We start from the raw sequence: 25,742 nt of genomic DNA, 5'->3' as shown, positions 1-25,742 counted from the left end.
GACCATATCCCTCGCGCAATCCCGTCTGGATTACTGCAACTCGCTGTTGGCTGGGCTCCCTGCCTGTGCCATTAAACCCCTACAACTCATCCAGAACGCCGCAGCCCGTCTGGTGTTCAACCTTCCCAAGTTCTCTCACGTCACCCCGCTCCTCCGCTCTCTCCACTGGCTTCCAGTTGAAGCTCGCATCCGCTACAAGACCATGGTGCTTGCCTACGGAGCTGTGAGGGGAACGGCACCTCAGTACCTCCAGGCTCTGATCAGGCCCTACACCCAAACAAGGGCACTGCGTTCATCCACCTCTGGCCTGCTCGCCTCCCTACCACTGAGGAAGTACAGTTCCCGCTCAGCCCAGTCAAAACTGTTCGCTGCTCTGGCCCCCCAATGGTGGAACAAACTCCCTCACGACGCCAGGACAGCGGAGTCAATCACCACCTTCCGGAGACACCTGAAACCCCACCTCTTTAAGGAATACCTAGGATAGGATAAAGTAATCCCTCTCACCCCCCTCCCCTTAAAAGATTTAGATGCTCTACTGTTCCACTGGATGTCATAAGGTGAATGCACCAATTTGTAAGTCGCTCTGGATAAGAGCGTCTGCTAAATGACTTAAATGTAAATGTAAATGCATCTCGCAAAGGCGGAGGTGTTGCTAACATTTAAGGTAGCAAATTTCAATTTACAAAAAAAGCCCAGACGTTTTCGTCTTTTGAACTTCTAGTCATGAAATCTATGCAGCCTACTCAATCACTTTTTATAACTACTGTTTACAGGCCTCCTCGGCCATATACAGCGTTCCTCACTGAGTTCCCTGAATTCCTATCGGACCTTAGCCGATAATATTCTAATTTTTGGTGACTCTAATATTCACATGGAAAACTCCACAGACCCACTCCAAAAGGCTTTCAGAGTCATCATCGACTCAGTGGGTTTTGTCCAACATGTCTCCGGACCTACTCACTGCCACAGTCATACTCTGGACCTAGTTTTGTCCCGTGGGATAAATGTTGTGGATCTTACTGTTTTCCTCATAATCCTGGACTATCAGACCACCATTTTATTACGTTTGCAATCTCAACAAATAATCTGCTCAGACCCCAACCAAGGAACATCAAAAGTTGTGCTATAAATTCTCAGACAACCAGAAAGATGAATTGATGCCCTTCCAGACTCCCTCTGCCTACCCAAGGACGTGAGAGGACAAAAATCAGTTAACCACCTAACTGAGGAACTCAATTTAACCTTGTGCAATACCCTAGATGCAGTCGGACCCCTAAAAACTAAAAACATTTGTCACAAGAAACTAGCTCCCTGGTATACAGAAAATACCCAAGCTTTTGAAGCAAGCTCCCAGAAAATTGGAACGGAAATGGCGCCACACCAAACTGGAAGTCTTCCGACCAGCTTGGAAAGACAGTACAGTGCAGAATCGAAGAGCCCTCACTGCTGCTCGATCATCCTATTTTTCCAACTTGAGGAAAATAAGAAAAATCCAAAATGTATTTTTGATACTATTGCAAAGCTAACTAAAAAGCAGCATTCCCCAAGAGAGGATGACTTTCACTTCAGCAGTAATAAACTCATGAACTTCTTTGAGGAAAAGATCATGATCATTAGAAAGCAAATTACGGACTCCTCATTAAATTTGCATATCCCTCCAAAGCTCAGTTGTCCTGAGTCTGCACAACTCTGCCAGGACCTAGGATCAAGGAAGACACTCAGGTGTTTTAGTACTATATATCTTGACACAATGATCTAAATAATCATGGCCTCTAAACCTTCAAGCTGCATGCTGGACCCTATTCCAACTAAACTACTGAAAGAGCTGCTTCCTGTGCTTGGCCCTCCTATGTTGAACATAATAAATGGCTCTCTATCCACCGCATGTGTACCAAAATCACTGAAAGTGGCAGTAATAAAGCCTCTCTTGAAAAAGCAAAAACCTTGACCCAGAAAATATTTGAAAAACTATCGGCCTATTTCGAAACGGCCTATTCTTTTTTTTTTTGAAAAGCTGTTGCGCAGCAACTCACTGCCTTCCTGAAGACAATGTATACGAAATTCTTCAGTCTGGTTTTAGACCCCATCATAGCACTGAGACTGCACTTGTGAAGGTGGTAAATTACCTTTTAATGGCGTCAGACCGAGGCTTTGCATCTGTGCTTGTGCGCCTAGACCTTAGTGCTGCTTTTGATACCATCGATCACCACAATCTTTTGGAGAGATTGGAACCCCAAATTGGTCTACACGGAGAAGTTCTGGCCTGGTTTAGATCTTATCTGTCGGAAAGATATCAGTTTGCCTCTGTGGATGGTTTGTCCTCTGATAAATCAATTGTAAATTTCGGTGTTCTTCAAGGTTCCGTATTTTACCTCTTGGGGATGTCAATCGAAAGCATAATGTTAACTTTCACTGCTACGCGGATGACACACAGCTGTACATTTCAATTAAACATGGTGAAGCGCTAAAATTGCCCTCGCTGGAAGCCTGTGTTTCAGACATAAGGAAGTGGATGGCTGCAAATGTTCTACTTTTAAACTCGGACAAAACATAGATGCTAGTTCTAGGTCCCAAGAAACAAAGAGATCTTCTGTTGAATCTGACAATTAATCTTGATGGTTGTACAGTCGTCTCAAATAAAACTGTGAAGGACCTCGGCTTTACTCTGGACCCTGAACTCTCTTTTGACGAACATATCAAGACTGTTTCAAGGACAGCTTTTTTCCACCTACGTAACATTGCAAAAATCTTTTTCTGTCCAAAAATGATGCAGAAAAATTAATCCATGCTGTTGTTACTTCTAGGTTAGACTACTGCAAGGCTCTACTTTCCAGCTACCCGGATAAACTTTAGTTAGTGCTAAATACGGCTTCTAGAATCCTGACTAGAACCAAAACATTTGATCATATTACTCCAGTGCTCCCTACACTGGCTTCCTGTTAAAGCTAGGGATGATTTCAAGGTTTTTCTGCTAACCTACAAAGCATTACATGGGCTTCCTCCTACCTATCTTTCAGATTTGGTCCTGCCGTACATACCTACATGTACGCTACGGTCACAAGCTGCAGGCCTCCTAATTGTCCCTAGAATTTCTAAGCAAACAGCTGGAGGCAGAGCTTTCTCCTATAGAGCTCCATTTTTATGACGTGGTCTTCCTTATACCACCCACCACTGAGACCTGTATGCTCTAGTTGGCTGGCCCTCGCTACATATTAGTCGCCAGACCCACTGGCTCCAGGTCATCTATAAGTCTATGCTAGGTAAAGCTCTGCCTTATCTCAGCTCACTGGTCACGATAACAACACCAACCCGTAGCACATGCTCCAGCAGGTACAGTATATCTCACTGGTCATCCCCAAAGCCAACACTCCCTTTGGCCGCCTTTCCTTCCAGTTCTCTGCTGCCAGTGACTGGAAGGAATTGCAAAAATTGCTGAAGCTGGAGAGTTATATTCCCCTCACTAACTTTAAACATCAGCTATCTGAGCAGCTAACCGATCGCTGCAGCTGTACATAGTCCATCTGTAAATAGCCCACCCAATCTACCTACCTCATCCCCATATTGTTTTTAATTACTTTTCTGCTCTTTTGCACACCAGTGTCTCTACTTGCACATCATCATCTGCTCATCTATCACTCCAGTATTAATTTGCTAAATTGTAATTACTCCGCTACTATGGCCTATTCATTGCCTTACCACCTCACGCCATTTGCACACACTGTATATAGACTTTCTTTTTTTCTATTGTGTTATTGACTGTACGCTTGTTTATTCCATGTGTAACTCTGTGTTGTTGTTTGTGTCGCACTGCTTTGCTTTATCTTGGCCAGGTCTCAGTTGTAAATGAGAACTTGTTCTCAACTAGCCTACCTGGTTAAATAAAGGTGAAATAAAATTTAAATAAAATACAAAAAAAAAATCTATTATCTTCTGAGATATCCAGATTGAGTAATTATGTTGATATATGTTGTTGTGGAAAGGTTACTTTCCAGTGAAGAAGACACGCTATGTTACTGCTGCGTAAGTAGCTACATTGTTCATATATCAGTTTGTAAAAGTATGTCGAAAAAAACTGGCTCTGCTTTTGTGCTTTCTGGAGTCAATGAAAAAACAAAAATCATTTGAATCTCTAACACTAGAGGGTGATCAGTAGCTTTATGATATATTTCTGTGTGTTCTGCAGCTTGGTCAAACGTAAAACGGCCATCTAAGACCCGCCCTACATCTGTTTAATGTGGGCCATACCTGTCCTGTACATGTTCTGCATACATTATAGCTACAGTACTGTGTGGTGCGTGACGGCATAAACTGGACACTTATTATGAAGGATTTACCACAAAATTACATACAGAATCAATGTCTATGGGATTTACTCACCGTGGAGAGACCATGGTGGAGACAGGCACATTCCACAGTTCCATTGGATTAATTACATGGCTCTGTCTATGTCTCTCTGTATAACCCTTAATTAAATGTGCTTGCTGAAAGCAAAGTACAACTTTACAAACTGTTCATCCTTCTTATTTTCTTTCCACTGCCACCTGTAGACTCAAAACCGTAAAAACACTAAAAACATGCAGGCAGTGTACTAGAAAACACTTTTTGATACTACTAATGCTTTTCACACTACAACCATATTTTAGTGGAATTGTTAGGTTAGATTACTCGTTGGTTATTACCGCATTGTCGGAATTAGAAGCACAAGCATTTCGCTACACTCGCATTAATATCTGCTAACCATGTGGATGTGACAAATAACATTTGATTTGATTTGATATTTGCATAAATCACAATGCATTTCAAAGGCCATAGACCTGAATGGGGAAACCTTGCCACGTAACCAGTCTTCAACCGTTTAAGCTGGAAACTCCATTGAAACTTTAAAACATGCAGACCGGTCTGGAATGGTGTACTTGTATATAGCTTTTTTTATACCATTTATACTTTTTGAACTATAACCATTTTAAATGTACATAAAAGCTCCATAGGTTTGAATGGGTAGTATTTGAATTCACCACTTATCTTGAACCATTAAAGCTACCAAAACCAAAATGACTTTAAAATGCGCAGACTGGCACTGGTGCACTATTGTTGCTTGAAAAGAAATGGTTATTCTACGTATACTTTTCAACCATATTTGCATAAATCCAACTGTATTTCAGGTGCCATAGACTTGAATGGAACAAATTCAAAGTCTTCAATCGTTTTAGCTACAAAATGGCCTTCAAACTTTAAAACGTGCAGACTGGTTGGTGGATGCTGAGCAATGTTCGTTCAAATTTTTTCGTCATTAGCAAATTCCAGGTCTGCTGATCGCAAACTTGAACGTTGTGAAAATTCTGTGCAACTTCTGTTTACACTGAGGCTGTACCCGCTTTATGTTACAGTTTTGAAAGTGGCCAAGTAAGCTACTGTAGCTATTTGATCATAAAGTAGACCTACCAGAGTGGCCTACCATCAAAAACAATGGAGAAAATGCACCACATAACATTTTAACATGGAAATAGCTGTTCTATCATTCAGCCTACAGTAGCAGCAAATGTGTGGCCTACATTCCATGAGACTTTTGGGGGAAAAAACACGCAGGGCTTGATATTAACATGTTTATCCACTTGTTAATCAGACAAGGAGCTGACTGAAAATGTGTTGTTTGATGCAAGAAACCACTTTACAAAATAAAATGCATTATTGTTCCCATACCATTATTACAGAGAATAAGATCAATTATGCTACCCTCTGCCTACGGTCTACTTAGTTTATTCAAGACCGTCTCAAAATACAACACTTCCCCTTTAAGATAGAAAAAAGCTATTTTCAAAGATGGCTAGAAATGCACATATTTTGTGCTCTTGTAGGAAGCAACCACTCCCCCATTGTTGACAAGAAATTAGCTATAACTGGGCTAATAACTCACTAACTAGCAAAGAATATGATCAAATGTGCTTAGGTGGCTACATGCAGCTTTCGATTTTATCTCAAAACAAGTGGTTCTACTCACAACCGCTCATACTGTAAACACAGTCCAGTTCAAAGTGAATGGCACAGATATGGTAATGGCTATTTGCATGTAGGTCTACTGCAGCTCTGATTGGTTATGGCGCACCAGTCTGGGTAGAGTACGGGCATGAGTCATGCCTGTCAATGCAATAGAATCCTAATCCAATGCGCTCTGCCTACAAGAAAATCACAAAAGTGAATCACAAAGTGAAACAAATGTTTTGTTTCGATATGTTGCATTGAAAGTGGCTAATATTGCATTGACTGGATCACAATTCCCACAGTTGAGAGAAACGTTGATAGTGTTAACTAAAGGGGAAAACTCTAGAAAGTTGACTGGAGTTCAATCTCGTGCTTCTCTGCGTGGGCTGATATTTCTTCTTCGTGGCAGTCCGAGGGGAGCTGGGCAACCGCACACGAACGCAGGTTAGAGGGTACATTGTTTCTGAGTGAGGTTCAGTTTCTTGTGGAGGAAGAGAGGGCAGGGTGTAACTATAGCAACTCACCGCTGAGCCATGTAGCGTCGGGGTCGTGCACATGAAAATCTCCTCCGAAGACGTCCTCGATGGTGACTTTCTTCTTGAGGGCAAGGCTATCATCTGCAACTACCAGTGGAATATATCAAGAGAACAAAACAATGGAAGAAGACATAATTAATGAGTTACAGCAATATGATAATGTTAAGGTTCAATTCTCATTCACATGACTTACCTGTAACTAAACTCTACTCTATCTGGTTGCTGTCAGTCAGACAGTACTCTGACATAGTCATACGTTTACAGTCTTCCTTTGTGACTTGAGCAGCCTTCAGCTGCAGGGAAGTGCATTTTCCATTTCCAAAAAACGTTTATATTTGACTTCTCCTGCCACAAGTTGCCTGAGCGGTCATAAAACCAGACCAGGAAACGTCTGGCAGAGGCGGACTATCACGTGTATTTTCTGTCTCTGGAGATTGTAGGACTTCCAGCAGCAGTTCCCAACTCACAGACGCAGCAATTACGGAGAGGTTACAAAGGAGAAATAGACACTTGGCCCAGGGTAACTCTCTATTGATCCACCAGCATCGATTCACTGCAGCCTGGACAGTTTTTCAAGCAGCCATAACTCCCTCTACCCCCAGCTACACAATCCCTTCTGCAGTTGACAGCAAAACTGCAGACCAGACAGGGTGGACAACAGAGGTAAAAGGTTGAATTATATAGAGATGGTGGTGTGTGTGCCTTTCAACCCCATATGCCCACGGTCTGGGAGCCAATACAGTCAGTGCCTTTGCAAGTCTATACATTTACACGTTCTCTTCATCTTTGGTAAATGGCTATGGAGAGGGATTCATTCCCAACATGTGGAAAACAGCAGCTCTGCTGCACTGCCAATTATACAAATGACTAGAGCTATTACTGCATAATAATTTCCATTAAACGACACTGAATGGCGTTATACATTAAATCCCCATTACCTTGCGAGAGGATGACTTCACCTCGTCTCTCTGAAAAACCAATACGCAATCTCCAAGCTGACACATTACCATCAACTTCTCTACTCCTGGCTGTCTATGAATGAATGGGCTTATGAAATGAAATGACCCACTGGGCTGTCTGCTAGCAAGGCCAATTGTAATCCTTCTCAATCTAAGTAGAAGTTTTCATTTGGCGGCCTGACTCCGGTATAAGTATGTCTTGATTTAAAGGGGCAATCTGAAGTTGCTACATCTATTTTGGGACTTATAAATTCATGATATGTTGATTCCTGAAGAATATAACTGATAAATGTCTCGTGAGCTTAGTTCAACTGTCGTAACCCACCAGAACCCAAAATATAAGCTTGTTTATTACAATGTTTTTAGACTAAGTAAATGTGAACAAGCACTGCATAGCCTGAAAACATGGTCAAAACTATCATGTTGATATCATGGATGGTCAGTCCTTGCATAGCTCGGTCTATGAATTTGAGTGGTTATATTTCTCCATCCTGCAGCTTTTTAGAGAAACAGTGTCTGGGAGACGGAATTATACAACAATTGTTTGGGAAGTGATAATGTGTCTGCAGTCTTACGTATTTGATGGTGTGTGTGGTGTAATCTAGCCGTGTTTGTGTTATTACAGATTTAAAATCTTAATTTGATCACCCTGTTGCAGGAAAACGTTCCTGTGATGCAGAAAATGATTAACTTGCACTGTATTTTAGTTTTAAAAAGACTTTTGAAGTTTGTCATTTCCACTTTGAAATGTCAGACTTTTATTATGAAAAATGTGCCAGCCCCTACAAAATGTCAATGAATTATAATCCACATAATAATTCACATTTCCTGTTGCTGCAGTGTTATTTTCCTACTGTAGCAAACTGGCTCAAATTCAGATCCTACATCTGTAGGATACGGTGTGGTGTTTGTAGTGTTCAGTAGCTGAGTGTTAAAGTGTATGCAGCTTTATGTGTTACGTACTTGGGGTGAGCACGATGACAGCGGTGACGATCAGAGACAAGATGATGCAGATGACCAGCAGGGCGATGACTATTCCCTTCCAGTTCCTCTGTGGAGGGGCACTGCCCACCAGCTCCTGCAACACAAACACACACACATTAAAGTTAATAGGGGTCAATTGGGAGAAAAGGAGGGGAGGCACTGACTACTTGTGTTAGTACTGCAGTACTCCTGTGATAGGCTCTCAGCCACACAGCTGTTGAAAGAAACTAGTGGGAATCTAAGTGACAGAATAAACTCTGAAGGTGGAAATGACAGGAAAAAACAAGAATAAGCTGAAGACAGTTCCTTATGTTAGCGTGTACCGCATCGGGAGATCCAGATAACCTGAGCACATCCTCAAAGTATTTCACCCGAGGCTTCTGCAACACCTTTACCGTAATACGCCTTTCCTCTCCTACAGGCAACGCCAAACAGAGGCTAGATGGCCTATATATGAAACCCTATTACTCTAAACACATACAGTCAAATCCAAGTGACATACAACACTTAACTATACCCCCATGGTGTAGGCTGAGGCAGATAATTCACTGCACGGTTACACCATCTCATTTGCACATGTAAAAAGCCCAGCATGATATTACACACCCTATTCATTGATAGTTGTGGTAAAGCAAAATGGAGATTGGTTCATGAGACAAGTCTGAGTGTCCTATAGGTGAATCAGACTATCTGTTGGATTGCTACTATATCTGTTGGTATCCAAGGCTGATTCTAGCCTAGTTCCAGTTCTGAAAGTGTTTTAACCAATTCCTCTGACTATCAAGGCATGACAACAGAGTTGGCTAAAGTACAGATATCACAGAGATCTGGAAGTGGGCTAGACGTATTGATGCAGAGAGCCAGTACTCTTGGACCCTGTACAGCGTCTCATCGTTAAGGTCTGTGTCTCTCTCCTCTCCACTGAGCTCTGAGCAGTGGCATAGCGTGTCACTGTGGGCAGATTTATTTTTTTAATTTTAATTTTACCTTTATTTAACTAGGCAAGATCAGTTAAGAACAAATTCTTATTTTCAATGACGGCCTAGGAACAGTGGGTTAACTGCCTGTTCAGGGGCAGAACGACAGATTTGTACCTTGTCAGCTCGGGGTTTGAACTTGCAACCTTCCGGTTACTAGTCCAACGCTCTAACCACTAGGCTACCCTGCCGCCCCATAGATAGAGATCAAGCTTAATTAGGAACAATGCAATCAACAGATCTGGATCAATATGGATCAGTGTTGCTCTGCATCTTTCTGTATGAGGCCATGGTGGTGGTAGTGACTCATGCATGTGTGTGTGTGTGTTAGGGTTGTCATGGTAGAAGCATCAAGATACTACGATACCAGATTTACCTTGGCAGAAAAAAAGAACACGAAGCAGACCAAACTCTATGGTTCTTAAAACCTTTATGTAAAATATTGTGTGCTATAGCTTGCAAAATATACAAATGTGATTCTGAGTGACATCATAAGGATGTTTTTTACAACATTAGGACTGTTTTGCTCAAGAAATTAAAAGGCAATTCTGCCATTTGTCAACGTCATATTCAGCCTCTCCACAAAACCAGTGTAAACATAAACTCAGCAAAAAAAGAAACGTCCCTTTTTCAGGACCCTGTCTTTCAAAGATAATTCGTAAAAACCCAAATAACTTCACAGATCTTCATTGTAAAGGGTTTAAACACTGTTTCCCATGCTTGTTCAATGAACCATAAACAATTAATGAACATGCACCTGTGGAACGGTCGTTAAGACACTAACAGTTTACAGATGGTAGGCAATTAAGGTCAAGGTTATGAAAACTTAGGACACTAAAGAGACCTTTCTACTGACAGGATGGCAACAACAACTGCCCGAGTTACACCAGGAATGCACAATCCCTCCATCAGTGCTCAGACTGTTTCTCAATAGGCTGAGAGAGGCTGGACTGAGGGCTTGTAGGCCTGTTGTAAGGCAGGTCCTCACCAGACATCACCGGCAACAACGTCGCCTATGGGCACAAACCCATCGTCGCTGAACCAGACAGGACTGGCAAAAAGGGCTCTTCACTAACGAGTCGCGGTTTTGTCTCACCAGGGGTGATGGTCGGATTCGTGTTTATCATCGAAGGAATGAGCATTACACTTCTGTCAACATCTGACTACAGACCGATCTGTTATTGCAATTTGCCATCTATGACATTTCAGATTAAGATATGATCTTTTTTTATGAAGTGCACATGTAGTGAAAACATTTTCTAAGTAACTTTAGGTAAGTAAACAATATTTTTCTTCAGGGTAGCTTTATTGGATCTTAACTTCTTCCAGTGTGAAGTAATTGATAGCTTGGTAAACTATTTTCAGAGTAGCTACCCACAAAACACTGACAGTGATTTTCAAACCCTGCAACAAGTTTCACTGTGAATGTCATACAGTCTGAAAATCACCGTTTGAACTTTTAATGATGTCATCGGGTAGAACTTTTTAACTAAAAAATGTTTTTCTACAAAAGTTAGAAATGCGCTATCTCACATATGTTGACAATGGTATTGTGCTGGAAATAATGAAAATGAGGTTGAAAAGTGGTGGAGTTGCCCTTTAAATCTGCTACATGTTTTGTTTCCTTGCCACGATACTTCTGCGTATCGCAATACTGGTATTGTGGCAACCCTAGTGTGTATGTGTGTTTGCATGTGTGTAACAGCTGCAGTTTATATTATTGTTTCTGCGGAGGCATCTCCCACATATTAAATTGATAGTGAGATAAGGCTGGAGACTGAGATAGAGGAAATGAATCTGCCTGTGTTATCACCTCCTAATGGAAATGCTCCAACTGTGGATTCATCAGGAAATCACTGTCTGCTGCCCTCTGACCTCTGCAAGGAATAAACAAATGAATAGTATGGTCTGCAGATCAAATGTACAGATCAAGGCCCATAGATATCTACAGTACACTGCAAAGGTTCAGGTGAGAATTTATTACAACCAGTCAATCGTCCATTTTGAACACTCAAAGACTTTTGCACACTTCGAAGACAACCTTTGAGAGCCTGGCATCACTGATCCTAACATCGCTGAGCCTCTCACATTAAATGACTGTCTTTACTGTAGTTTGTTGTCTTGCCAACGCTGTGGTGCGCTGTCGCGCACACTAAACGACGTGGCACACACTACAAGATTCTTTACTTGGTCGCAAAAAAAAACATTATGTGATTAGATTGTTAACGCAGCTAGAATAAGCTGTGACTCACAGCAGCCTCAAACGTTTTCAGTCAGACATTTACACCTGTCATACAGAGTTCAAATATCTAGCCAACATTTTGAATTTAATAACATTGCTTGGGAACTTCTGAGCTGTTATGATTTGACACTTTGGCTTTGGTTAAAGGCAAGTACAAATGCATACTGGTAGTAGTCATCGCTCCTTCTCGAGAGTCTACACATTCTGGGTGAAGTGAAACATCATCATCGTCTCACTGGCTTCTTCTCTGGCGAGCTGTCTTTGTTTTTTACTGATCACCGTTCTCAAAACTTGACGTTGCACACTACGAGAGCATTGCCTATTTCGTGCCGATCAAATCAAACATGTTTGAAAATATCGGGACGTCTGGGTCTGCTCAAATACGGGATCGGTAGCCCTCAGAGTGCGTCTCTGACTCGCTCACATTAAACGAGCGTCGGTGACGGCTGCTCGCCCCGAGTAGGCAATGGCATGGGGATTTTGTCTTCAATATCAAAAACTTGTCTGGGACAAGTTTGTATTGTGTAGTGTACACCAGGCTTTAGAGGTGACTGGTAGCCTAGCTTTAAGAGCGTTGGGCCAGTTACTGAAAGGTTGCTAGTTCGAGTCCCTGAGCCAATTTAGTGAACAATCTGTCGATGTGCCCTTGAGCAAGGCACGTAACCCTAATTTCTCCGGTAAGTCGCTCAGGATAAGAGCATCTGCTAAATGACTCATATTTAAAATGTTATGGCTCAGTGATAATAGAACCTACAGCAGGAGTAATATCCCACTGGGCACACACTGTGGTTGAATCAACATTGGATCCAGGTCATTTCAATGAAATTACATTTAACCAACGTTAAATTGACCTCTGTGGCCGGCCAATTGCATTATATTCTAACCGAGGAGCTGGGAAAATCTTTGCTCAGCAGAACCATACTAGCCATCTTGATGCCAGTCTAAATAGCCCGTGTGAATATTCAATCTCTCCAGTCTGTAGACTTTTTCGCCCTTTTGCCTCCTCTCTAGTCTCCTGCTCCCTTCTCCTCCTCTCTAGTCTCCTGCTCCCTTCTCCTCCTCTCCAGTCTACTCCTTCTTTTTACCTCATCAACATGCTCACATCAGGGCTGTTCAACACGAGTCCAAGGCGGGCCAGTATGAGCCCCGGAGAAGTAAACAAAATTGGGAATATTTCAGAGACATCCTACACCTTACTTCCTGATGGAAATATGCAAGTATCTTTATACATGCTGCCAACACTCAATCACCTTTTAACAAGAGCGACTCTTTATCTTCTATATATTTCTCTTCCATTTGTTTGTCTGTATTTCTCAGTTGTTGTAGCAACCTGTGTGTCAGCCAACAGGTCCTCAGTTCACTGTTTCACCAACACCTGCCAGCTGCTGTTGTCATCTGAAACACCTACCTGGTTACTGCTAGTCATTACCATCCATATCTCATCCTCTAGCAACAATAGAACAAACACTGCTGTGACAATATGTGAATTTAGGCCCACTGCCTCCACACAAAACGTACCAGGTTGTTGGTGTTTGCAGCCTGCAGACTCATTACCGGTCCAGAATACAAATGATCTGTTGCGTGTTCATACTCCTTTAATGCAGGCGAACTGATGGCAACAAAAAAACACTTTGCCATGTATAAAACATGTAGTCTGATCTGCATAAATTCATTAAAAGTGTTCTTCAGCAACTCAACAAAAGGCACGAATTTGAGCAAACAAATACTAACTCTACTGAAGTTGAGAAAAACGATGTAGGCCTACAAAGACCTCCATTGGCACCAATAACCATCTCACTACAGGAAAACAGACAGTGGCCAGAAAAAACTCCTACAAATGTTCTTTCTGTCCTATCTGCCAACAAGCTATATGCTCCAGCGCTACATTACAAAAACTGGCTTTCCCTCATGCACCCTCACCAAAAGGGGGGTTGAGCCCACAAAGAGTCAAGAATACTTCCTTTGAATGCAAGAGAAAGTGCAGAACTCTTGAGTGAGCTTCTTTGGGCATGGCATGGGAATTCTCATCCATTAGGCAGTCCTCGTGTATTAGCCAGCACGCACTGGGTTTGACAACAATAAGAGGCTCCATCAATAAATGAGGACCAGAGCCATTTTCACCCCTGCTGTTTTTAGCAGACATACACCACACCAAAACAAAGCACGCCAGCGTAGTCCATCACTCGCTCTGTTTCTCTCTCTCTCTCTCAATCAAAAAGAGTGGAAAGTCACAAGAGGGAAAACAACAGATCTTCTTTCCATCACTTTGCCATTCTTCATTCTATTTTCAGGTGTGTGTGTGCTAAAGTATAAGATTGTATATCCACCTCACTCTGTCTCCGTCTCTTGCCTAATTCAGACAGAATTGACGGTATGTTTCAGGTTCATATTGTCACGTGTACAAGAACAGTGTAATGCCTTTCTTGCAAGCGCTTTCCAAACAATGCAGTAATCAATATCCGTAGTACTATAAGATCAAATAAATAAAGTAGAATAAAGTAGAACAAAAACACATGAGAAATAGAAATAAGAAGAACAAGAGAAAGTAAGCTAGCTACAGTTGAAGTTGGAATTTTACATACACTTAGGTTGGAGTCATTAAAACTCCTTTTCAACCACTCCACAAATGTATTGTTAACACACTATGGTTTTGGAAAGTTGGTTATGACATCTACTTTGTGCGTGACACAAGTGATTTTTCCAACAATTGTTTACAGCCAGATTATTTCACTTATAATTCACTGTATCACAATTCCAGTGGGTCAGAAGTTTGCATAAACTAAGTTGACTGTGCCTTTAAACAGCTTCGAAAATTCCAGAAAATTATGTCATGTCTTTAGAAGCTTCTGATAGGCTAATTGACATAATTTGAGTCAATTGGAGGTGTACCTGTGGATGTATTTCAAGGCCTACCTTCAAACTCAGTGCCTCTTTGCTTGAGATCATGGGAATGCAATTTCCAAATGCCTGAAGGTACCACGTTCATCTGTACAAACAATAGTGCGCAAGTATTAACACCATGGACCACGCAGCCGTCATACCACTCAGGAAGGAAACACGTTCTGTCTCCTAGAGATGAACGTGGAAATCAATCCCAGAACAACAGCAAAGGACCTTGTGAAGATGCTGGAGGAAACAGGTACAAAATAATCTATATCCACAGTAAAACGAGTCCTATATCGACATAACCTGAAAGGCTGCTCAGCAAGAAGAAGCCACTGCTCCAAAACCGGCATAAAAAAGCCAGACTACGGTTTGTAACTGCACATGGGGACAAAGATACTTTTTGGAGAAATGTCCTCTGGTCTGATGAAACAAAAATAGAACTGTTTGGCCATAATGACCATCGTTATGTTTGGAGGGAAAAGGGGGAGGCCTGCAAGCCGAAGAACATCATCCCAACCGTGAAGCACGGGGGTGGCAACATCATGTTGTAGGGGTGCTTTTCTGCAGAAGGGCCTGGCGGCACTTCACAAAATTGATTGCATCATGAGAAAGGAAAATTGTGTGGATATATTGAAGCAACATCTCAAGACATCAGTCAGGAAGTTAATTTGCTTGGTCCCAAATGAGTTTTCCAAATGGACAATGACCCCAAGCATACTTCCAAAGTTGTGGACAACAAAGTTTAGGTATTGGAGTGGTCATCACAAAGCCCTGACCACAATCCTATAGAAAATTTGTGGGCAGAGCTGAAAAAGCGCGTGCGAGCAAAGAGGCCTACAAACCTAACTCAGTTACACCAGCTCTGTCAGGTGGAATGGGCCAAAATTCACCCAACTTATTGTGGGAAGCTTGTGGAAGGCTACCCAAAACGTTTGACCCAAGTTAAACAATTTAAAGGCAATGCTACCAAATACTAATTGAGTGTATGTAAACTTCTGATCCACTGGGAATGTGATCAAATAAATGATTCTCTCTACTATTATTCTGATATTTCACATTCTTAAAATAAAGTGGTGATCGTAACTGACCTAAGACATGACATTTCTACTAGGATTAAATGTCAGGAATTGTGACAAATTTAGTTTAAATGTATTTCGCTAAGGTGTATGTAAACTTCCGACTGTATATACAGGGGCAGTTCCAGGGTCAGTGCCAATACCATATTTACAATGTGCAGGGATACTGGGGTGGTAGAGGTAGACATGTATAGGGGTAAGGTGACTAGGCATCAGGATATATGATAAATGGAGCAGCAGCAGCAGCATATATGATGATTGTACGTGAGTGTGTGTGTGTGTGTGTGTGTGTGTGTGTGTGTGTGTGTGTGTGTGTGTGTGTGTGTGTGTGTGTGTGTATATGCTGATTGTATGTGAGTGTGTGTGTGTATGTAGATTGTACGTGAGTGTGTGTGTGTATGTAGAGTCAGTATGAATGTATATGCGTTTTGTGTGTGTGAGCCAATTTAAGTCTGTGTGTGTGTGTGGGAATGTGTGCGTGTGTGTGTAGAGTCCTGTGACTGTGCATTTAAGTAAAATAAAAGGGTCAGATGCAGATAGTCCATGCAGCCATTCCATTAGTTATTTAACTTAGGGATAGAAACTGTTCAGGAGCCTGTTGGTGTCAGACTTGTTACTCCGGTACCGCAGAGAGATCCATCTATGGCTTGCATGGCTGGGGTATTTGGCAATGTTTCGGACGTTCCTTTCACACCGCCTGATATAGAGGTCCTGGATGGCAAGGAAGCTCGGCCCCAGTGATATACTGAGATGTCCGCACCATCATATGTAGCGCCATGTGATCGAGGGTGGTGCAGTTGCCATTTCAAGCAGTGATGCAGCCAGTCAAGATGCTCTCAGTGGTGGAGTTGTATAGCTTTTTCCTCCCTGTAGACTGTCTCATCATGATCAGATCTACCACCGTCGTGTCGTCAGCAAACTTGATAATGGTGTTGTAGTCGTGCATGGCCACGCAGTCGTGGGTGAACAGGGAGTACAGGAGGGGAACCAAGCACACACCCCTGTGGGGCCCCCGTGTTGAGGGTCAACATGGTAGAGGTGATGTTGCCTACCCTCACCACCTGGGGTCAGCCGGTCAAGAAGTCCAGGATCCAGTTGCAGAGGGAGGTGTTCAGTCCCAGAGTCCCTAACTTGGTGACAAGTTCGGAGGGGACTGTGGTGTTGAACACTGAGCTGTAGTCAATGAACAGCATTCTCACAAAGGTATTTCTCTTATCTAGGTGGGTGATGGCAGTGCAGAGTGCAATTAAGATTGCGTTGTCTATGGATCTGTTGGGGCGGTATGCAAATTGGAGTGGGTCTAGGGTGTCTGGGATGATGGAATTGATGTGTGCCATAACCAGCCTCTCAAAGCTGCATGAATACAGATGTGAGTGCTACAGGGCGGTAGTCATTGTGGCACGAAGCCTTAGAGTTCTTGGGAACAGGAATGATGGTGGTCAGCTTGAGACGTGGGGATTACAGACTGGGAGAGGTTGCAAATGACCATGAATATGCCTGTCAACTGTTCTGCGTATGCTCTGAGAACATGCCCTGGAATACAGGCCGGCCCCGCCGCCTTGCAAGTGTTGACCTGAATAAAACCCTTACTCATGTGAGGGAAATGTTATGTTTATGTATTAAATAAATGCTACAAAGTATCAAATCAATGCTACTTTCTAATAACCAATTAGAAAGGTTCATGCAGGTGACTGACTGATCGTGTATGGAGGAATTCTCACTATCACTGTTCCTCAACTTGGCAGTACGCCCAGAATATTGCTATGGGAACAACCGAGGTATCTCAGTTTCAATGTCTCAACTTGGAGAGAGAAAAAACCTTGTGAGCTATTGGTCAGTCATGTGCGAGCCACCGGTAGTGATTAATTAATTATGCTAAATCATGCAAATATAACTTGTCTGTGTATAGCCGTACATAAGACAACTGCTGGGACTGCCCAGGCTTGATTGACATGTGTACTATGGCGCATTGAGTTGGTTGGAACCTCTCCAGTGCTGACAAATAAAGGAGGATTTATTTAAGATTGACTTTGAGTGTCCCTGTGTAAGAATTTCCACGACACACATCGACCTCGGAGAGCATGAACACCCAGACCACTGTGTCCTCTTGCATGGCTTGGTGTTGTTTTCATCTAAGTGTGCATAAAATGCATTGAGTTTGTCTGGTAGAGAGGCACCTTCCTTTGTAATCTGTAATAGACTGTAGCCATTGCCACATGCGGCAGGCATCGGAGCCTTTGTATTTTCAAAAGAGTAGAATAGCATATATTGAGTTGAATTGTGTTAGTTGTCTGTGCAGTTTATAGGCTACATGGCTATGCCATAAACATGAAATCAATCATTTGTTATTTTGACACATACATTCCCCTGCCCTGATCACAGTCAACACATAGTTAGAATATAATGGAATATTAAAGAATAAAATATAAATCATATTTTTCCATCACAACTTGAGTGTCGTGAGAACGCGTTGAACTGCTGTCATATAGCAAAAAAGTGGTGCTTGAATGTGCTTTAGAAACCTTACAATCTTCTCTTTCTGATCATGTAAATAACTTCGAAATCTGACCTGGATGAACCACTGTAGGATGATTTGGGGGAAAAAACGCTTTTCTTAATCCACGTTTCATTTTTTTTTCCTCCACTCTCTCCGCTTTGATTCAATACCATTGTACATTGATAGCCTGCTAGAAAACTTCCTCGCCAACTGAAGTTTAAAAGTAGCAGCAGACAGTTATCTAAATAGTACTAATCAGTCAAATATGCTCAACATAAACATCCAAGAAGATGCTGCAGCCTATAGCTTTTGCAACTGCAGGAGAACAGGAATAAGTGAAGTGGCTTGCATAGTTGCGCACGGGCTCATCTGGAAAAGAGAGGTTATGTGTAGCTGAAGAAGCTCATTCATATTAACCCATCATTTGTTGGCTAAATATTAGGCCTTTTGCAACTGCAGGAGAATGAATCATCACCAGCCAATGTGATCACACCATCACATGCTTTCTCTCCTTTTGAACTTCCCACCAGTTATTGTGGTTGAAGACAGACTACTAGTTGTTTGAAGTTAGAAACGTATGCATATTAACCCATTATTTATTAGCTAAATATAAGGGCCTTTAAATATTTACCTGTTGAAGTAAGAAAAAAATGAAATGGCAGATCTGTGTGTGTTCCCCCAGGCTAAATGCCAGTGTGTGTTCCCCCAGGCTAAATGCTAAAGCATTTCAGTGACAATGGACAAGAACAGCTCAAGGACAGGACTACATACACTGACATGAAGATAAAAAATGCATTAAAAGCATTTATTTAAAGCTTTGTGATTGACAAAGACAATTTTGATGTTGGACAACAATAGCATGATTTTGCCGTGTCTTTGGCTATGCCGGATTAAGTGATATGACATGCTATTCTATAAAATAATTTCTCCGTAATTAATATTACCTGATTGAGCTAATCATGTAAATGGAATTAACTAGAGAGTCGGGGCACCACAAAATAATATTTATAGAGCTGTTATCTTCCAAATAAACTCTTAAAGACCTAGTAATATTTTACATCAATAGCAGTCAATATTAATCGTCATCTTAATTCAGTCTCATCTGAAAGTTGTAAATTCTTAGTCTGCATGAACCCTGGCTAACAAGTTGAATCAGCAATACAAAATTTGGTTTAATTATTTATTTACTAAATACCTAACTAATCACACAGAATTACACATACACAGAATTAAATCATAACTTGATTACAAAAACGTCATAAAGGAAAACGTCCCTAGCGGGCGGAACAGATATGACAGCTTGTTACAGAAAAGAAAAGGGACTGGGTGAAAGTGAAAGTGAAAGAGCGGGAAGACTGAGGGGAAAAGGGCGAAGCTGTGCTATCGTAAATACAGTATCTTATGCATTCTAAATTACCGCCCATTTGGAAAAGGAAAATGCAATAAATATTTACTCTGAGCTGCGCTTCGGTAGGTTGGTGGTAGATGGAAGGCCGTGTTGTCCAACCGAGTTCTTTGTCCTTTGAAGAATGTCTCTGCTGGTAAATTGAATACGTTGTAGTAACATATTTGTGTGATAGACAGGATACTCTTTCTGTTCCCTCTTAACCCTTGTTTGCAGCAGCTGTTGCTAACTCAACGGCTAGGAGGTATCACTTCTGTAGTGAATAAGAGTTCAAAGTTCATACCATTCGCAACCAAAGCTCACGCTGATGTTGGCTTCGTTCCATAGTTATTATCTGAACCATTCTGACATCGGACCATCGTCCTCACGTCCTCCGGAACCGGAGGTTATATTGTCGTCAAGGGCTTATATAGGAAGGGAGAGGAGGGCGTGTTTGAAAAGTTTTATAGCCCATGTCCCTTCACAGGAGCGAGCCACTGATAGGGCACTGCTCAATCTTATGAAAACCCAAATCTCACATTTTAGAAGCTAAAATCACATTTCATCCCATCAAGAATAATTTAATATTCAAACATTTAAATTGAACAAAAATTCCATGTGAATCCGATAACTCTGATGTGTAGACTTTCCACTTTAGAGTTTATGTCTCAGATGACAACCGAACTGACATCATATTCATTAAGTACCAACGCATATGTTCAATTGGTCGCATTACCAGAATATAGTTAATTTCCCCCCACCTTCTGATGTTCCCAGAATCTCTATATTAACCAAGGGTTTTGCAAATGTAACATCAGTAGGGTAGAGAGAGAAAAAAGGGGGGAAGAGGTATTTATGACTGTCATAAACCTACCCCCAGGCCAACGTCATGACAATTTAATGCGTGCCAAAGCCGGTAAGATGAAAGGCGAAATTTAACACTGAGGCGTTAGCGGGACTTTTAAACATAATACCGCATTTATGACTACCTCGGTTCGCGAGTAAAAGCACAGCTGTTGTTACGGGAAATACCTTTCAGATATAAAGGCGGTAAAAAGTTGATGGCATGATCAAATTGATGGCTTTTAGTCTGTGTATGAATGGGACATTTCTCTCTCCATCTCGATGTCCCTATGTCTCTCTAGCTGTCTCCCTGCTTTCTCCGCTCTCTTTGCTGAAGTGTCAAAATGGATCTTTCCTCATCTCTGAGCACCCGGTTTCCACTGTAACCAAGAGAGTCCTGGGCTGTTTTAAACACGTAAAAGACACACCCTCGCCACGGCCATCATTGCCATCGGTCCAAACAATTAGCCAAGCAAGGGAAGTTGGCAACGTAAGGCTCTCAGCCCTTGTTTGTGATTGAGTGTGCAAGTGTACAATTCTGTTCACTCCGGGGCCTGAAACGTCCCATAATTCAATTTGGAATGATTGTACATCCGCTAAGAAAAGTCAGCCAAAACTTAGAACCAACATCAATAAGAAGAAGTCAACATACAAGTGTAAGTAAAAACGAATGTAAATAAGTTAGAAATTGTGCTGCTAATGCACTTGATGGCACAAACACATATCATCAAAGTAATTATGTTTTTCTTTGGTTAGCTTTTGGAAACGTTAGCTAGAGCATACAACTTTCCCTGACATCACACTTACATGTGTTGTCTTCTTGCCAAGATATGAAATGCAATCACAATTGACTGTAGCATATATAAAGCACACACAACAGCTACCGGTGGTTCCACGATGACTGAAAACACAACCTTGGGACGAATTAGTGACACATTTCCGGGTAAGGGCGGTCCATTTCAAATTAATTCATTCTTCCCTCGCCCTACAAGTGTCAACTCATCATACGTCACCACTTAATTTGAGGGCTGAGGGGAGAGGGTTTTTCTTTTACGTGTTTGGAATGCAGCCCTGGAAGTCTGAAGAGCAGAAAAAGAGTGGGGTGCCATTACTGACAGGTGGATAGGGAGCAGATACATATGGGGTTCATGAAAATGATTGGTGAGTGGAGAGTCAAGGGTCTGAAATAAAGGAATACACACTTGAACAAGTGATGAGAAATATAGGAGTGCACACTTGAACAGGTGACCAGAAATACAGTACACACTTGAACAGGTGACCAGAAATACAGTACACACTTGAACAGGTGACCAGAAATACTGTACACACTTGAACAGGTGACCAGAAATACAGTAAACACTTGAACAGGTGACCAGAAATACAGTACACACTTGAACAGGTGACCAGAAATACAGTACACACTTGAACAGGTGACCAGAAATACAGTACACACTTGAACAGGTGACCAGAAATACAGTACACACTTGAACAGGTGACCAGAAATACAGTAAACACTTGAACAGGTGACCAGAAATACAGTACACACTTGAACAGGTGACCAGAAATACAGTAAACACTTGAACAGGTGACCAGAAATACAGTACACACTTGAACAGGTGACCAGAAATACAGTACACACTTGAACAGGTGACCAGAAATACAGTACACACTTGAACAGGTGACCATGCAGTTCAAGATAGATTCGCCTGGTATTCGTCTGACACCTGTCACATGATCTATCATTCAAATGTCACATAGCCATAACCTGATAGGGGTCAAGAGGGGTCAAACCCTGCCCTGTGAGTGGCTGGGCACTGACTGACTGGGGTTAACTTCTCCCCTGAAACACCATCATCAAGAATTGAATGGGCATTAACTAGTGAGATTAAGAATGCATGCCAGCCCAGCAGGGTATTTAGTAGGGTTTGAACGAGGGCACCTGTCTGAGGCTAGTGTGCCACCGCCCTCTGCTCTATTCGGAAACTTGGAACCTTCTGTCCTCCTGCAGTCAATCGAGGTCTGAATAGGACAAATTAAGTCTATTGTCTGAGGATAATGGGCACCAACTGCTCTTTGAATCAGATACCTGCTGTGGACATTATGATAAAGGGGTCAACTGTGATGGGAGGGTTTAACATTTATGGTGAAAGATGGGTAGGCCTACAAATCAACATGTACCCACTCCATTCAATATAGAGTACTGTACTCTGCAATGGCATAACACATTTGATAGCTTAAGAAAAGTACCTGCACACATACTGTACACTTCAGAAGAGAAAATGTGCTAAGGTTCACTGAAGGGGGTTCACTGAAGTGACTCATACCATTGTATTTCAACACAATGGTAAAAAACAAGTGCTTTGTGTTGTCCTCCATTAGACTCCAGCCAAAACCTATTCAATTATTCATACCTCAGCCTTTTATTCCTTTCTGTGATTTTTCTTTTGGAATTCATTATTTAATATCTATCTTCACCTAGAGAATGTTCTGTTCTGCTACAGTGATTGCTGTGGTAACCTCCTCCTACATTGGAATGGGAAATTAGTGAGATTCAGAAAAATTCTTTGTCACATCCTGATCGGTTTCACCTGTCTTTGTGCTTGTCTCCACCCCCCTCCAGGTGTCGTCCCATCTTCCCCATTATCCCCTGAGCATTTATACTTGTTGTAAGAATATGTCGAGGATAAATACACATTGCAGAGAATGAGAGGACTAGAATTAACGTGTTTTTTCTGTAATGAGAATTATTTATCAATGGGTCAGAGTCATGGGAGGAATTTGTCTGTACAGTGAGCCTGAAATAGGACACTTGTTATTTGGCCATTGGCTCAGTTGTACAGCAAGGACTTCTAATTGGTCAACCACAAGCTAGGCCTGGGTTATAAAACCACATTCTGTCCCTTTGTTCTGTGGAGAGAACCACAGGAGAGAATCACTGAGGACAGGGGAGAATGACCATCTGCCTCACCGTATGATATGTCCTCTTCGAATAAACCTATTTTCGTCCCCCTGATTTGCTTTGGGGTCTTTGTTATTAAAGAATAACATCAACTGCTAACACTGTTGTCTTTGTTTGTCTGTTGCCAGGTAGTCTTGTCTTGTCAGCTCTTACCAGGGTGTTTTCCCGTTTTCCTGTGTTTGTTTGTTTCCTAGTTTTCCCGGTTCTGACCATTCTGCCTGCCCTGACCCCGAGCCTGCCTGCCATCCTGTACCTATCTGACTCTGACCTGATTGCGAACCTCTGCCTGCCCTGACCCCGAGCCTGCCTGCCATCCTGTACCTGTCTGACTCTGACCAGATTACGAACTTCTGCCTGCCCTGACCCCGAGCCTGCCTGCCATCCTGTACCTGTCTGACTCTGTGACCTGATTACGAACTTCTGCCTGCCCTGACTCCGAGCCTGCCTGCCATCCTGTACCTGTCTGACTCTGTGACCAGATTACGAACCTCTGCCTGCCCTGACCCCGAGCCTGCCTGCCATCCTGTACCTGTCTGACTCTGACGTGATTGCGAACCTCTGCCTGCCTGCCCTGACCCCGAGCCTGCCTGCCATCCTGTACCTGTCTGACTCCGACGTGATTACGAACCTCTGCCTGCCCTGACCCCGAGCCTGCCTGCCATCCTGTACCTGTCTGACTCTGACGTGATTACGAACCTCTGCCTGCCCTGACCCCGAGCCTGCCTGCCATCCTGTACCTGTCTGACTCTGACGTGATTACAAACCTCTGCCTGCCCTGACCCCGAGCCTGCCTGCCATCCTGTACCTGTCTGACTCTGTGACCTGATTACGAACTTCTGCCCTCGACCTGCCCTTTGCTCCGTGTTATAATACATGATTGAGAACTGTACCAACCGCCTCCCGTGTCTGCATCTGGGTCATATCCTGAGTTGTGATATTCTTGTAAACTGTATGAATCCATCACTGACAATGCTGCACAGAAAAGTAATCAGAACATAGCAACATAAAATATTACAGCGCAACTTTGGTTTTAGAAGTGGGGAGGACATAAACTGGTGGGGGATCTGGGGGTCCTCCCACAGAATTTTCTGGGCATCTACAACTAATGTCCTGCATTTCTACACAATTTATTGAATTTGACTGCAAATATGATTATGGATCATCCTGAATGAATCGTTAATAATGACTAGCGAGAAATTATAGACGCACAAATATCATACTCCCCAAAAAATGCTAACCTCCCCTGTTACTGTAATGGCAATCCACCATTTATTTTGGGAACAAAATCATCTGAAACACAACCAAAGCAAAATGCAAATGCACCCAACAAACTTGTAGAGTCACAAGCTTGATGTAGTCATTGCGTGTTATGAATGTGGGACCAAATACTTAACTTTGTACTACTTTAATACATATATAAGTGAACTTGTTCCCCTAAAATGGGGGGGACTATGTACAAAACGGTTCACCCATTTTGGATGAAAATACACATCGAATTAAAGCTGACAGTCGGCAGTTGAACTTCATAGTCATTGTTTGATTCCAAAAAAATAAAAATAATAATGCTTCACAGTCCCAATAATTACAGAGGCCTAATAGTACTCTAGATATCTTTTTACTTGCACACATTATAGCTGGATCCCCCCATCCTGCCCCTAGGGGTCCACCGCCCTGCCGGGCCCCAACCCATCACACCCCACACAGCTTTTAGGATCTGAGTCAAACATTCATTATTGGTTTCAGGTATGTTAGGCCAAGGCCAGAGAGACAACCAACAGTATGACAGACCCTCAGGGACAGAACTGCACAACCCAGTAGCTATGAACTGCCTAAATAGGTATCTCCCCTGACATGGGCCTGTTTTCAAATCAGACTCATTTTGTCTTACAATATTCCATATAAGGGATCCAGGCCTTATGAAAGTAGCCCAGTTTACCCTTAATCTTCTTATAAATCAAATCTAGTAATACATAACTTGACATTTCTGCCATCTATTGTGACATTGTGGGAGGATAACCAACCTTCCAATTAATGGAAATGCATTTCTTAGCCACTATAAATGCCAGGTTACACCGTTTCTTCTGATAACAGACTCCAGTATCAATATTTCCAAGCAAACAAAAACAGGGAGAAAGGAGAATCTGTAAACATGCTGAGATAAAATAACATACCCTTTGCCAGAATTCAGACAGCCTTCACAAGAGCATTACATATTGAAATATGGCCTCTTTCATGTTTTACAACAGCAGAGGAATTACATTTCTGAGTGCATGATATTCAGTTTCACTGGCATATAGTACATTCTATGAGTAGTCTTAAACTGCAGTAATTTATGTCTGAGATTATATGAAAATGGCTGGGCATTCAAACACATCTGTATACATTCATCATCCTCAATAGCGTCACCCAGGTCTTCCTCG

General features: G+C 42.2%; 1 protein-coding gene across 1 annotated transcript in view; it reads right to left on the bottom strand.

Moving 5' to 3' along the window:
- The window catches only part of LOC115103019 (dipeptidyl aminopeptidase-like protein 6), a 67,545-nt gene that overhangs the window by 32,522 nt on the left and 9,281 nt on the right, over positions 1-25,742 (bottom strand). The window contains exons 2-3 of the mRNA XM_029623575.2: positions 8,438-8,552; positions 6,504-6,602 (exon numbers count right to left, since the gene is read on the bottom strand). Of these exons, the coding sequence (XP_029479435.1) occupies positions 6,504-6,602; positions 8,438-8,552 (214 nt within the window). The remainder of the gene's footprint in view (positions 1-6,503; positions 6,603-8,437; positions 8,553-25,742) is intronic.

Source organism: Oncorhynchus nerka, linkage group LG20 (assembly GCF_034236695.1).
Source record: "Oncorhynchus nerka isolate Pitt River linkage group LG20, Oner_Uvic_2.0, whole genome shotgun sequence".
Taxonomy (NCBI): domain Eukaryota; kingdom Metazoa; phylum Chordata; class Actinopteri; order Salmoniformes; family Salmonidae; genus Oncorhynchus; species Oncorhynchus nerka.
The sequence above is the reverse complement of the archived record's forward strand: the minus strand, read 5'-3'. Positions and strand labels throughout refer to the sequence as shown.